Source organism: Ambystoma mexicanum, chromosome 10 (assembly GCF_040938575.1).
Source record: "Ambystoma mexicanum isolate Mex_15411 chromosome 10, UKY_AmexF1_1, whole genome shotgun sequence".
Taxonomy (NCBI): Eukaryota; Metazoa; Chordata; class Amphibia; order Caudata; family Ambystomatidae; genus Ambystoma; species Ambystoma mexicanum.
In genome coordinates this window covers 71,688,853-71,704,916 of record NC_090932.1, presented here as the reverse complement: position 1 = coordinate 71,704,916, position 16,064 = coordinate 71,688,853, and the positions used below count along the sequence as shown (strand labels likewise).

General features: G+C 47.7%; 1 protein-coding gene across 1 annotated transcript in view; it reads left to right on the top strand.

Moving 5' to 3' along the window:
• The window catches only part of PRSS56 (serine protease 56), a 135,861-nt gene that overhangs the window by 93,923 nt on the left and 25,874 nt on the right, over positions 1-16,064 (top strand). Inside the window, exon 12 of the mRNA XM_069617542.1 lies at positions 2,889-3,030. Coding sequence (XP_069473643.1) covers positions 2,889-3,030 — 142 coding nt within the window. The remainder of the gene's footprint in view (positions 1-2,888; positions 3,031-16,064) is intronic.

Below are 16,064 nucleotides of genomic sequence, written 5' to 3'. Positions count from 1 at the left end.
TGCTGGCTTGCAGGGCATCAGGGCAGTGGCATGCATGTTGCCTCGTTTTTAGGGTCTGCGCTCCCGTTATGAGCTCCAAATGTATACTCTACCCCTACCCATTATAGTCATTCCTTCTGTCCAAGAGGAGAGGAATTCACTGACGGGCCCATAGGTCAGCGCTCACTCTCTAGAACTTGTAAAACAAGATAGCTGCACCATGTGAGGATAGGGGGTGCAGGATTCACTTACTCCGACACGACTCAATAATGAGGACTCAGTAGGTTGGCAAAGGGAAGTCCGTTTAATGACAAGTACATCGAACAGAGAAACAAATGGAAATCAGGATCATTGCGATCTCCTGGCTTGCTCCGACTTCCTCGAACATCAGTCAAACAGTCATTGTTATAGGCAAAACTCGTCATCACTGACGTCTAATTCTATAAAAAATCATCATGCAATATAATTGGTTAGGAAAGGTAACTTGAGTATAGGTGTTATATCTGTATATGATAATAAGGCATGCGGATTGGATAATTCTTACCGGGTGGGCGTCTACGCCCATCCCTCTACATCACGTGCGATAGACGTCACTACAACTACGACGTCCTATTGGTTACAGTATCCATAGGACCCTAGATTACATGGTCCATTGTGACTGGGCAAGTTACGCCCCTAGACATAAATCCCTGTTTTAATTAGCGGCATGCAGAATGGACACCCATGTGCCTGGTGTCCCAAGTTTCACCCTGCCTCCCTTCCATCAATCAGTGTTTTAGGGCGATGTGTCAATTAGTTGGCTAAGGATGGCCTCGAAATTGTAGTCTCTTATCGGGAAAAGTTATGGCATCCTCGGGTCCTGGATGACATCAGGCGGTGGTACTTCTTCGCGCCTGGCTGGTCACAGATCTTCTGATGTATACTGGGCAGCGTCCCAGGGCAGCTCTTTGTTGGTTCATTTGCTCATCATACGTTACATACCTTGGCGAGTACGTTCCTGGTAACTCGAAATGAGGGGAAGGGGTGCAGGCCATGTCTGGGACCTCCTCTACACTTCCAACTTGTTGCAATCATTCCTTTCGATAATAACCCTTCATCAGATGCAATATAAACAAGCAGACACATGTTAACATTAACTAAAACATGTCCAAAAACTAAAAATACAAACTGTAGTCATTGAAGATCATGCATATGTCGTGGTCAGAACTAGGGGTGGGTGAAATTGCTCAATTTCATTCTGCGAGAAAATTGGTGGATTCCAGGCAAAATTCACCCCATCCACAAATTTTGCTTGTGTAGCAGAAATTGCAGTTTGTGGACTTTTCCTGTCTCAAATTTTTTTTCAAAATTTCGCTTGTTGAAAAACAAAGTTTCGTTGTTATGCAATGCCTCATTAAAAGTTTGGTGGTGTGGGAAAAATGTGTCTGTAATTCCGTTCCCACCACTTTTCCTGCACCACCAAATTATAAATTGGGCAGATTTACCACTGGCGGAATTACTACACAGTAAATCCACCTATTTTTGGGGATATGGTGGCAGATTCACCTCCAGTTTACCACCACTTGTAATCCCATGGTAAACCCACTGCTCAAAGTGGTGGTAACGCTAATTGGATATGGTGGTAATTCAGCAGAGCTACCACCAAATTACCACCAAATTACTGGCAAATTCGTAATGAGGCCCCAGATTTCAGTGGATAGCGAAATCTCTGCAAAAATAAATCATCAAAATATGTGGTTGAAAAAGTTGAAAACCACCCAGTAGGAGGAATGGAATTGTTGGCGAATATCGCAAATTCCTTTTCGATGTCAGCAATTGTGCCCACTCCTTTTCAAAACATTGAATCTTACTTAAGGTGCTCATCTTTACTTGTTAAGATCTCCTAGGGCCGGAGTTTGCCTGGCCGTCCCTGAGTTCAAGGTCAACCTCATACCCTCCTTAGAGTTTCCTAGAACCATCTGAATCTCTCCTGAAAATGCCAGGAGAGGAGGCAGCAGGGGCGTTGCTGGGGGGGGGGGTTAAGGGGGCTATAGCCCCTGATCTTTTGGTTGTAGCCCCGGATAGAATCTCAGGAGCTACAGCCAAAAGACGAGCTAGCCCCCAGTCCCAACAGTTCCGACAACAGCATAGCCCCGGGTCTTTTCCAGACCTAGCAACTCCCCTGGGAGGCGGGGTATTCTAGGCGGTAAGAAATGAGCTCTGCCTCTACCAGAAATGTCGAGCTATTAGCTCCATGGCTGCCACCAAACCGGGCTCATTTACCAAGTCCCTGCAATGAGGAATAACCGGTTCATTCCGACATAGGTGGACCCGGTAATTCCTCCTGGCAGGAACCATTCCCCATTTCCATTGGAGCCCCCATAGGGCTCAATGGGAATGGGGATGGAGGTCACAACGGGCAGATTACAACTGGCCCGTTGTTACCTCCTTCTTCCCATCGCAGGACCCGGAAAGCACGCCTGGTTTTACCCGGCGTCCGATCCAGGTCCCGCGATAGGAACCTTGTAATAGTGCGGATTGGGTTTAACGGCACCGGTACCATTACTGGCGCCGTTAATCCCATTCTGCACTAGTTGTAATGAGGCCCATTGTGAATAGGCGCTATATAAATAAACTATCATATCACCCTGAATCAGAACCTTTGTTGACAGTGAAACCCCCATCTGATGCCTCCTCCGACCGGGTTAAAAACCCCCATGTCCGCCATCTTCCTCATAATGCATACTGTGCATGCAACCACCTGCACTTTGCATTCATTGCACACACGCACCCCGTGTTCACCTTCACACCTTCCTAGTTTGCAGGAGTCCATTTGCCCCCAGTTCCCTGACCCCAAGGCCACTGATGCTATTACCTCTCCCCCACGAGCTCCCTGCTCCTTTACTGAACCTCTGATTCTTTTGATTTAGAGATGGTGACGGAGGAGGCATCAGCAAGAGACGCAACCCAAGCACCAGCAGAAGCCACACGACTGCCCGGCAAAGCCACCCCACCACCCACCGCAGGAGGACCAACAGGCGCAGGAAGCAAACCCATGGAGCACCCAGAAAGGTAACTGCGCTCATACCCTCACTGTGGACTGGGGTGCGGATGAGGGTGTAATGCGTGGTGCAATTAAGAGTAAAGGAGGGAGCAGAGCCTTGAGTTCACACAGCACAGCGCCACTCAAATGTGCTTCTTAGCGCTATCCACCTGCCAATGGGAAAATGGGCCTGAAGCGAGTAATGTCACGGGCCAAGGATCCCCCAGACTCATGCTCAGTTTGCCCTCTAGACACTCTATTTTAGCAGATGAGGGAACCGAAGTGTAGAGAAATGGAGGGATTTGGTCAAGATCACAATGTTTGGTCAAGTGTGAAGCTGGGATTATTATTCTTATGGACTGGTTCGCTTCAGGGCCCATTTTCCATCTACCCTTCCCTTGAGCAGAGGCCTGAAACTGAACTAAATTCAATTTATTTTCATGAGAGGCACCAACCTACCTTCATTTCTAGACGGGTAACTATTTCCAGAAGGGGTAGCGTGTTTTTAAAAAATATCTAATACTGAATTAATGGACTGGTCAGTAACATAGGGCCCTAATGAGTGGGAATTCTGTGTCTGTGAAGCAAAGAAGGTGGGCTGCGGACGTGCCAAGAAGCCTTGAAGAAGCACTCAAGGCACTTTATTTCTTGGAACGGTTTGGGCCACATTGAATACAAAATGTAACAAAGAAAGCAGCATGTTTCATAAATGTACAAAATTGTTCATCAATATTTCATACAGCACGTGTGCCAACTTTACAAAAGTGACTAAATCGTTGTACATAAATTGCACACCAGGCCCCCTGGGAAATAATCAGCAAAATTCAAACTGGCTGGCAATACCTACCCCTTACCCGCTCCCTTTGCTATCCTATGCCAGCTGTTCTATGTCTTGAAATCAAAAGGAGGTAGTTATGATATGATAGGTTATTTATAACACACTTAATACCCAGAGGTTTCTAAACGCGGACCCGGGGATCGAACCTGTGTTGCTCCGTGTCGTCTTGCTTCCAAGGTGAGCACGTTTCCCATGAGCTATCCTCCCGGGATATGAGGTGTATGGAAAAGGGAGAAAGAAAAAACGACAGAATATGGAGAGGTTAGGGAACAGAAGATAACAAGTAAGTCGCATTAATGCCCTAAGCTGTTCTATAGGGTTCTAGACAAGATAGTCCTATTGAATCAGAATCTAAGCTATGGACCCCAGAATGTAGACAACCACAGAGGTCTGATCTCATGTTGTAGCCATCAATGGTTTCCAATTGGTACAGCGTATGGAGAAATACACTCATGTGCAGTGGATACGATCATATGAAGTCATATGAAGGTGAGACAATATCCAGACATTCCATTTGTTGTTTTCCATTCAAAAGGATCTCAAGAGCATCAAGTCCTGGTTTCAACTAAAGCCCTGGTCGGTTTGTTTTCTTCAGGAAGGGGCTTCTTGGATCTATCACAAATGAGAGGAAGTGCGTGTAAGGTGCCTGTGTGTAAAATAACAGAAGTGCTGAAAGAGGAGGAGGAATACAGTTAGAAGGCCAGACCACATAAGTCACTTACTTCATGATACAAGAATAATGTCCCGGGCACTCTGTGGGAATGGCGGTAAATGTGCAGAAAAATCTTGCGCCCATGGTTTGGGGAACACTGCAACAGAGGACGGCAGTGGCTTGTTGTGCTCAGCGGTGATGGCTGTGGTTGGAAACGCCAGGCCCAAGTGCTATTGGTGAGGTGTGTTTAACACAGCAATGAAGGTTTATTCCCACTGCTCGATGGGCACCGGCAGGACTACCAAGCAGAGCTTGGCGTCAGTGGTGTGGGCTGGTGAAGCGTGCACGGTATGCAGATTTTATATTGAATATTTTATATTGAAAGATCATATATCGATGCACCTGCTCCTGTCCGTACTCCAGCGATAGACTTGGGAAATTGCCAAGATTGGCTCACCAGGTCGAGTCACCACCTCTGGGTGGCCAACGTGTGTGTGTGCGGTGGGCCTGCCAAACTGGAGATCACTTGACAGTCACCACCAGCTTTGGGACCCTTGATTCTGACCTCTAAGCTGCAACCCCTGACACAGGCAGACCTCTGCCTTCAAATCTCCGGACGACTGGGCTGGTTGGTCATGGTGCACATCAGGTGCGACATGGTGTGGCGCTTGCCGGTACATTTATACTTTGGGGCCATGGTAATGTCTTCAGTAGGCTTGCTGGCAGAAGCAGGCTTCCAAGCACAAGGGCCTCGTCCCAGTCACTCCTGCTGGAGAGGAAGTTGGTACTTCAGTAAAACATCACTCTAGAACAGAGGTCTTCAAACTGTGGGGCCGAATCCGGGGGGGGGGGGGGGGGGGGAGGGGTGGGGCGAGAGACCAGCATGAAATGTGTAAAAAAAAATAAAAAAATATAGAAATGGGCAGGGGTGGCACACATGTTCAGACTGGGCAATAAAACTGTCTCAGGCATCAATGAAAAAGTGGCCCACAGTTGCAAATGGATATTCATTCCTTAAGTGACAGACTGTTTGAATAGTACCCAAGGGGGTGTTGTTGGTTAAAATGTAAGCAAATTGTGATATTTAAAGAATATTTATTCAGCAACAATGGTCACAACTATTAGCTGCATAGTGAAGTAACTCATCAAACTGGCCCACATTGGCCAGAAAAGTGGCCTACTGGCCAGTCCGAGCCTGGCGGCTCATCCATAATGAGGAGGGGGCGTCCACCCAGTGGCTCCTTCACCCATTATGCAGGAGCCGAGGAGCCAGCCCATTGAAACACTGAGCACACCCTCAGCAGTTTTTTCGAGCTGAGGAAGTGCTCCTGGAATGGCTGAACTGTCAAAGGGAAACCTTGTTTCCCTTTGACAGTTCAGTTCCCCAGGCGCATATTCTCACTGAGCCATGCAAGGCTGGGGGAGTTTTGCTTCGCCAGCCTTGCATAGCTCATTGGAAATGCTGGCTGCGGCACTGCATGTCTGTATGTGCGAGGGGGAGCTCCTGCGATTACTCGCACATACGGACAGAGCAGCCTGGAGCATTTCAGCATCTATGCGCAGGCACCTGCGTACATTTACGTTCATTTATTTTTTATTTAAATATGTGTATGGATGCGTGTATGCTTGTGTTGTGAGTGAGTGTATGATGATGGGTGCTTGTATGAATGATAGAGTGATTACTGTCTGTGTGTGTGTTTTTGTTTTGGTCCGTTGAGCTGATTTTGGCGAGTGGGGGTACAGGAGGGTTGTACAAGAAAGGCACACTCCCCCTACCCACCTGCCGAAATCAGCTCTCCTTCTGAGGCGCTGTGGAGCCCAGAGGATGGGGATGGTATTTTTTTACTGGATATCTTTCATAGACGTCCAGTCAAAAATATCATGCTTTTCCCCCTTGGTCCCCCTCTACCAGTTGCAATCTGTTTGGCTTTTTACCCATTTTCTTTTAAAGTATGCTCTAAAATGTTACATTTTAACACATTATTTTTAGAAAATTCACTGGGATGCCCCCCCCCCGAACCTCCCTTGTTTGGTTCAGGCTCCCTCACTGCGCTCGGTCGCTATGGCATTTTTTTCGGAAATATTTATGCCTCTCCACATAAAAAATACACCAGTTTCCACTGGCCCTCGGACTGTGTTGAGAACAAGATGGGGGGAGCTCAGGGACTGTGGTGGGAGCAGGATGGGCAGGACCACTGGGATATTGGTGGGAGCAGGGTGGGAAGAACCCAGGGTCTGTGATGGGGTTGGGAGAGCCCAGTGACTCGGTAGGAGTGGGAGGAGGGAGCCCAGTGAATGTGATGGAGCAGGGGGGGGAGCCCACGGACTATACTGGGAGTAGGTTACGATGACGGCACGTAATAGTTCATAGCCATTTGTACATACTGTCCATTTCGCATTTTTGGTGGGGGCCCGGCCTGCCCAGATTTTGCTCAGGGGGGGCACAGGCCAAAAAAGTTTGAAGACCACTGCTCTAGAAAAATGCTCGTCCAACCTCCTTCTTGATCTGCAGTCCAGTTTTTGTTGCAAGTACTTGCTCTGAGCCTCCAGACTTTATGGGGGGAATTTGGAAACACTGTTGCAGCTCCATTGTCATTTCTGCATAGATTTGAGATTAAGGCCAATCAGAGCCAAGGGAACCCGTTCCCACTTTACAAGCAAACATGCACCTGCTCCCTGGCACGAACGGGTCCAAGGGAGGAAAATGAACACAATTCCTTATGTGGGCATGTGTGGATTTTTGGAGGGTTTCCTGGCATTTTACCATCCTCTCGTTCACACATATCCCTGGCATGAACGGGCACAGGTGAGGCAAAGGAACGCAATTCCTTACGTGGGGATGCGTGGATTTCTGGAGGTTGGCCTGGCATTTTACCATCCTCTCGTGCACACTTATCCCTGACCTGAACAGGTCCAAGAGAGGCAAAGGAACACGATTCCTTATGTCGCCATGTGTGGATTTCTGGAGGGTGGCCTGGCATTTTACCATCCTCTCCTGCACAGTTACAAACACATTTTGGCTTCTAGGGCTGCCGAATATTTTAGTGAGCAGGGTGTCCAGCATCACCTCTGGATACATCTACGGCCTGCACCCCAAAGCTTAATAAAACTACCACCAGCCCATGCCCAGCTGAAGATGTGTGGGGGCCCATTTCAACATGATGGTTGTCTGCCCCCACGCTTGCTTAGAGTGGAAAGCAGTCTGAGGCACCCATAGGGGGCATGCATTATAAAGGACCCAGGGATCGAACCTGTGGTGTTCGGTGTCGTCTTGCTTCCAAGGGGAGCGCTTTGCCCCTGCGCTATCCTCCCAAGACAAAATTGGCTTGGATACTTCTTTCTCTGTATGTTTAACTCCATGTCACACGTGTAATGTATCATTTTGATTATCCTTTAGCTCTACCGATATTATATGTGCCTATCATATTTTTCTGTACCCCTGACAATTAATTTCCGAAGGTATGACTCTCTATCTCAGCCCAGCCGTGTGTATAGGCAGCTTACTCGCCCCATTGTAATAAAAGTTTACTGCTCAACCCTAAGTTGCACACTGTGTATTCTTGCTTAATACAATGCAGAGTAAGTTAACGCCTATATAACATCTGACACCCTTTAGCAAAGAGGTCTTCAAGCTGTGTGGGGCGAGAGCCCAGCATGAAATGTAAAATAAAATTAGATTGGAGGAAATGGGCAGGGGCAGCTCACATGGTTGGACTGAAGCATACAACGGTCTCAGGCACCAATGAACAAGTGGCCCGCAGTTCTAAATGGCTATTCATTCCTTTAGTCACATACTGCTTGAATAGTACCAACGGGGGTGTTTTTTGTTCAAATGTAAGCACATTGTGAAATTTAAGGAATATTTATTCTGCAACAATGGTCAAAACTACTAGCTGCATGGTGAAGTAACTTGTCAAACTGGCCCACTTTGGCCTATTTTGACTACCCCACCCTAGCATTTTGCATTTTTAGTACGGGCATTGCCCTATTGCCCTATAGCCCTATAGCCTAGTCCGAGCTTGGAGGCTCATCCATAATGGGTGAGGGGGCGACCACCCAGTGGCCCCATCACCCATTATGGAGGAGCAAAGGAGCCAGCCCAGTGAAACACTGAGCACTCCCTCAGCTGCTTTTTCCATCTGAGGGAGTGTTCCTGGGCTGGCTGAACTGTAGAAGGGAAACCAAATTTCCCTTCGACAGTTCAGTTCAGTTCCCCAGCTGCACATGCTCTGAGCCATGCAAGTGCTGGGGGCGTTTTGTTTCAACAGGTTTGCATAGCTCATTGGAAATGCTGACTGAGGCATTGCATGTCTTTATATGCGAGGGGGAGCTCCTACACCTCCTTGCACATACAGACAGCATGGAGCGGGGCATTTCAGCACCCACGCACAGGCCCCTGCAGAAGGTACGTTTATGTTAATTTATTTTCTATTTAAATATGTGTATGGATGAGTGTATGCCTGTGTTATGAGTGAGTGTATGGTGATGGGTACTTGAGTGAATGATAGAGTGATTTCTGTGTGAATGTGTGTGTGTGTGTTTGTTTTGGTCTGTTGGGCTGATTTTGGCGAGTGGGGTGAACAGAGGGGAAGGAGTGTTGTACAACAAAGGCATTTTAAAAATGCCTTTGTTGCACAAAACCCCCCTACCCACCTGCCAAAATCAGCTCTCCTTCTCAGGTCCTGTGGAGCCCAGCGGACACAGATGGTATTTTTTTACTGGACATCTCTCATAGATGTCCAGTCAGAAATACCATGCTTTCCCTCGTGGCATCCCAGCGCCTTCCATACACACATAATCATGTTGATTGTGTTAGGCCCAGTGGGGCCCAGGGGAGAGGGATAGTATCTTTTTACTGGACATCTTTCATAGATGTCCAGTAAAAAATATCATGCCTGCCCCCTGGCCCTCCAGTGCCAATTGCAATATTTGAACCCATTATTCAAAAGTAATTCACAGGGGGAAAACCCCCCAAACCCCTCTTGATTGGTTCTGGCTCCTTCGCTGTGCTCGGTCGCTATGGCACATCTGGCGGACATATTTATGCCACACCACTTAAAAAACTAACCTGCTACCACAGGCCCTGGGACTGTGCTGGAAGCAGGGTGGGGGAGCCCATGGACTGTGGTGGGAGCAGGATGGACCGGAGCCATGGGATAGTGGTGGGAGCAGCATGTGGGGCGAGCACAGGGACTGTCTCGGAGTGGGATGAGGGAGTCCAGAGACTAATGGGAGCAGGTGGTAGGCGGGCAGAGAGGTGTGGGGGGGGCCCAGGTTCTATACCGGGAGTAGGGTGCGGTGTATGCACGTGATATTTCATAGCCATTTGGACTTACTTTCCATTTGGCATTTTTGGGGGGGCCTACAAAGTTTGAAGACCACTGCTCTAGCACTATCTTTGTAGGATTATTCAATACAACTAAGGACCCCAACCCCTATAGTAGCATTCTAATTAAGATTTGATATTTCTTTTCCAAGACTTGAGGCCTTTGATTTTGGCTCAGGCTGGGAAGCCCTTATCTCCCTTTCCTATTGTGTTCAGTTGTGCACCCTCCGATTCATAGCCAACTCTTGTGTTCTGGGTACACTTCTTTCAAATGGACTTGCCTAAGGCAGCCCACAAGAACTCTGATCTGGGGAGTCTTGGCATGATCCTTCAGTATAAATAGCCAACAAAACTATCTGGAACTCTTGAGCACATCTCAAGGCCCTCACACATCCATACCAGTGGTAATGAAGCTCCTCAACACATTTAAGATATTTGTGAACAACATACAGAGAAAATAACCCTTAAAATCCACTCTTTCTTCCTCTGTGGCCGGAAACGCCCAAAAAGTTATTACAAAAGGATTGTTTGGACCATCTTCCGAATTCGACCAGTACTAAAAAATCAAAGACCAAAATACTGAACATGAGGAACTGGGGTTGCGGGGCTGTCCCCCACTCTATATTTTTGATATAATGGATTTCGGGGTTGCAGGGGTGTCCCCTGCTTCCTTGACAATGGAATCAGGGGACCAAAAACAAACAAAAAACGATTGAAAAAGGAAAAGTGACCTTGCAGCGTCGGCTCCGATCCGCGCTAGAGGGACCAAACTAACACTGCAGGGGTACAGGAGAAGCAGCGGCAGCTGGCAAAAAGGTAAGAAGGGGGGTTTGGTCTACGGCTGCTTACGGGACATGGATTTCGGTTGTTTTACCGAAGTAAAAACTGATTTGTGACGAAATCGACTACAGTCATTTCTGCAGCGGTTGTTTCTACTTTGGTAAAACAATCTTTAACTTGTATTTCCCTATGAACTGCTACATATATCATACCTGTATCCCTGCTCACACTTGCATTTCTACCTGTTGTCATTTTACCGAAACGTTGTTTTATTCTGGTTTGTCATATTTCATTCTTCCCACTCACTCATTCCCTCGTCTCACTGTCCCTTCCCTCTCATCCCTCAAAAACACAAAATGCTAGCCTGGACCAGTTTCTGAGGCAAAGGGGGCCACTTTTTTGTCCCATGTTGGCCAGTGTGATAAGTTACTTCACCATGCAGCTAGTAGTTTTGACCCATGTTACTGAATGATTAATTGCAGAATTTGCACCACATTTTATCAAAAACTTCCCCCTGGGGTACCACTCAAACAGTCTGTCACAAATGGAATGAATTGCCACTTGCAACGGTGGGCCACTTTTTCATTGATGCCCGAGGCAATATTATGGCCCAGTCCGACCCTGCCTCAGACTACGGTTTGGTTTAACACCTTGACGTGAGGTCACAATTCACTCAACCACGGACAAAGACTCAGCACCCTAAGACTACTACGGTGGTGATTTGCGCAGAATAAAAGCCAAATAACATAACATAAAATAACATGGGGGGTGCATGACATCATACCCAAGATCACTTCCCTCGCCCCTGTGTACCTACCAAATCAGCAGGGACTGGTGCGTGTCCCATGGCAACTTCCCTGGCATGCCCTGAGCCACGCTTCACTACAAGGAGCAAAATGTATCTTCCAAAATGTACTCCATTTATCAGAGTTCAGTAAACAATCTTTAAAATGTATCAAAAACCCTGCCACCCAGGTGATACTTTAACACCCTAAATTGTTCACAATACCTAACCTAAACCTACCTAACTTGTGGTGATGGGTCGGCGGGAGAAACAATTCTTCAACAGCTGGGGGAGGTGGCCAGGATCCTTGCGACCAGCAAGAATAAAGGGGGGAAACGCATTGCACCACCCTTTTTATCTCATCCAGGTCCCAATGCGTCTGAAACCCGGCATGGGACGCCGCAATTCCAGCGCTGTCTGATAAGTACAATGAACTACACGCTGGGTCCCACATGTCTCCCTCTTCTGCCTGGCATCGCGCTGCCCAAAAGCACCTTATTGGCAGGCTGCCGGAGCTTGCTATGAATCGCTTATTTTTCTGCAGCATCGACCACTTTTGTTCCCAGTACTTTGTCCTGTGATGGCCCAACATCAGAACTTTTAGAAAGGCACTGAAGACCTTTCTCTTTGAGTAAACCCTCTTTTCTTCATTGTTGCTCTGTTCATGTCCTGTAATTCCGTTGTTTTATGTGTATATGTGCGCCCTGATACCCCCGGGTTCCGGCGTGTTAAAAATCAGGAAATAAATAAATTGATCACATTAGCCCCAGGAGGCACTTTGCGAGCTGCAGGATTCGGCACACCTATAACCAGTGTTGCAGGAAAAAGGGGGTCAGGGAAAGGCCTCACTGAAGCACATGTCAAGGTCTGTACAGCAGGTCTGCAGGATTTGCAATGGAATGCGAGGTGAGGAGTGAGGGTGCCTGGGTCTGACGCTGCAGCTCACTGTAAAGGCAACCAACCCTACAGGATCTACCGGATCCCATTGCTTCTAATAAATCACATCACGGATGAGTTAATGGTGTAAAAGAGATCTAGGCGCAGAGACGGAACACGTGTTACATTTGCACCCACCACCGCGTGCGCTATCTGATGCAAAAGGCCCTCTCCCAAGTTATGGCCTGAGAAACCGACCAGGGCTTATAGCTAGAGCGGTGCGTATATTGACCCGTATAGGCCCCATCAGCCGGAGGGCTAAAGTGCTCTCAGAATCCTCCATCCACTGAGAGTAGAATGTTATGAATAAATCAGGGGAATGCAGATGAAAAACACTGGAATGCTGGGACAGGTGGCATGTGCCGGCGATGATTAACTCTTCACTTTCTACAGTAGCGCTCCTAGCTTTCCCTTGTTCTAACACATGATGCCAGGTTTAGAGTTTCAAGTCTTTAAAGATCAGGCATTTTTAATGTTCATCATGAGCAACATGCAAGCAATGTGTATTTGTGTTCATTTTTTGAAAATGAACAGCATTTCACCCAGAATCTTTAGACATAGAGCCTGTTGTTGGCTGGAACAATCCCATGTATGGGCGCTCTGCACATCTTTGCACAATCATAATAAAGCAGTTAATACATGCACTGCTGACAAGCGACTTGCACTGCTAACACAAACCCTGATCCATGGAACTGTGCAAAGTGTATTTTTGCAGTGCAGAGTCAGTGCAAAGTCACTTTGAACCGTGCAAAAAATTCCTTGAATCGGGCCCTTGATGGTATGGTGGTTGGTAAGGCGATAGAAACAGTGAACGGGGACAGCACAGGACAGACTTTAAATGCATCTTCAGCAATTAGAATATTTCCAGACCTGTGCACAGATATTCAAACCCTAGGTTACAGGGGTTGTGCCTCGTTCAAGTGGGTGGGGGGAAGAGTAGCACCAAATTACTCTGGGATTCCCAACTTGTAGAGAGTGGGATCTTGAAGGCAGTCACTATTGGAATGTCCTTCATTTCTGGGGGTATTCATTCCAAGGATGACGTGCCAGGAGGGGGAAGGAGTCAAAGCAGCACAGGGTCGGGCGGGGACAGATAGATGGAGGGGGGCTTCGTAAAAAGAAACTTCTACGTGGTACATAACAGATCAATTCCCCAAGGTAGTGGGGGCTAGCCCGTGGAAAGAATGAAACAAAGCACAAGGAATTTGAATAGGGGCCATTTTGAATGGTTAGCCAATTCGGTAAGGAAGCATTTGGCGGTGGTGGGTAAAGACTATGCAAGGTTGAGGGCAACGGTAGCGAAGCTCAGTACCTTGCTGAGAGTTGTCAAGGAGTAATGGGTACGTCTCATAAGGAGTCTGACGGTGTAATCCACTCTGTGGAGGACCGGGCAGCTAGGAGGGTTTTGACAGGGAAAAGGAGCAGAATAAGTGTTCAGTACACAATCTTTGAAATGTCTCAAAAACACAGCCACATATAAAGCATGACAACCATAGCAGTGGAGATGATGACATGCTGGCCAAGTGGACCCCGGCTTTCCAAACCTTGCTCGATGGATCCAGGGAAAAGGAATAAGCTAAAGGCGAAAAGGGGGTGGCATTGGTGGTGGAGGGAAAGAGCTCTTTGGTTTTCAAAGGAGATGGGCATCAGGCAAGTGACGGGTAGCAATGGGCATTTAGTGCTGTGAGATGGCAGCTCAGGGTGAAGAAGGTCAAGGAGAGAAAGGTTTGAGTATTATCAACAAATGGATGATATGAGATGCCAAGGAAGATTGTATTGCCAAGAGAGGTGCAGAGTGCAAAGAGGAGACGCCCACAATCTCTCCTTGGGGACCTCCTCATGGGATCGGGCTGGCAAAGAAGGCCCCAGTGCTTTTGAAGACAGAGAAGGAGCGATCAGCCAGCTAGGGCGCACACCTGCTGTCCCTGAAGGTCAAATGGTGGAGAGTCTGGAGGAACCGATGATCAAAGGCAGCAGAGAGATCAAGCAGAACGTGGATGGATGGCCGATGGCAGTGGTGAGCCGTAAGCACAGGAGTGGGAGATGTGGGTAAGTGCTCTGTGCATGGTGCATCTGTTGCGGAGCCCAGATTAGAGGAAGGTCACAAACTCTTGGCCTCCAGGCAGGAGGTGATCAGGCTGAAGACTGATGTGGTCGATCCATAAGGCAGCGTGGAACATGGAATAATCAGGGAAGAGTGACATACCACTTGCCAACCTCCACCAAAACAGGCCATAGGTAGGCACATTGCGACTCAAGTTCACCAACTCTTCATTTCAAATGGTCCAAGAAGAAATGCAGAACAAAGTAATAACCTAACTAAGCGACACCCATAAAATGCAGTTTTGCAGTAATATAATATGACGGATAAAAGATGAGCCATCAGTAACTGAACCATTCCAAGTTGTATCAATTTACCGTGGTTTCCCATGATATCAACAGGACGAGGATGCAGGCTGAGTGCTGTGTGATGACGTGGGATTGCATAGTAGCTGGTCACTCTAACGGGGTACAACATAAAACCACTATGGGGGTCATTTTACAATTGCTTTTACGCTTTCATTTTCCGCTCTAGCTCATCTTCATGGCATTCGGAGGAGAAGGAGGGCAGCAAAGGTAAGTCGTCCTCTGTCTGGGAAAAGCACTTGGTTTTGAGCCAGCATGAGATTTTCATGCAGACGTAAGTCCAAAGATTCCAATGGAATGCGCCTTGGTTTAGCACTTGGTAATGACCCCACAGATTATTTTGGAATCCATTATGAAACACCGCCCGCAGAGCACATTTCATTTGCAGGCATTTGTAAATGCTATGCCAGAGGACCGAGGTTCGTGCTATACAGTCACTGTTCAGCAGAGGACCCAGGCCCAATGAACCCTCCCCCGTTTATGACAGAGGACTCAGCCAAGAGAAAGCTAGAACTGTCTTTTATTATCCAGACAGGGATCATACAGGAAACCAACAAATCTCCAGCAATCACAGCTCTGGGGCCGTGTCGTGGGCTTTTGTTACTAGATGGCATCATAGCCGTTGACCTCTCCCCAAAAACCTAAGAGCCCATTCTATTGGTTGGCTTGGGTGTTAGTGCCTATAGAAGGCACCTATAGCTGTTAGCTAACTGGTCCTTCCATGATAGGTGGTCTCGCCTGAGGTTTCCGAAAAACAATCAATTACATTGTTTCAAGATTACAGGACTACCATTGGCCCTTGCCCCTTACCTTCCACCTTAGATTTTGTGTTCCCTGATTGGCTGGTGCGGGTCTCCTCGGGCCTGGCACCTCGCTCTGTTCTCAGCGCTCTGTGTACCTTCTCAAGGTGATGAGAAAGACTGTGTCCCAATTGTTTCCACTGGTATATCCACCATGCCTGAGAGAGGGCCTGCGACTTGCAATGTTTCTTGAGCAACACATATATCAGTTCTTGTCTGCTTCGGTGGGAACAGCTTCTCTTCCCACCATGGGTAAGAGGCTATTGTTCGGCTCGGCCGCATCACGTGGACGAGGACCGCAAAACTGAGCTTTTCATCTGCAATTAGTGAGGATCTATTCTGCTATTTTGCAGGTGGCTCCATGCCCCTGGAGTCAGGAATGTTCCACCCACCTTTGTCCTTGGCTGTGAGCACTGTCCCTTTGCTTCGTGCCGCAGAGTCTGCATGTCTTCCCTCCTTGTTCTGAGGCCTGTGGATTCGTGTAATTTCACTGCAGTTCTATGGTTTCTCTATGTCTATCTATATATATAAATTGTATTGC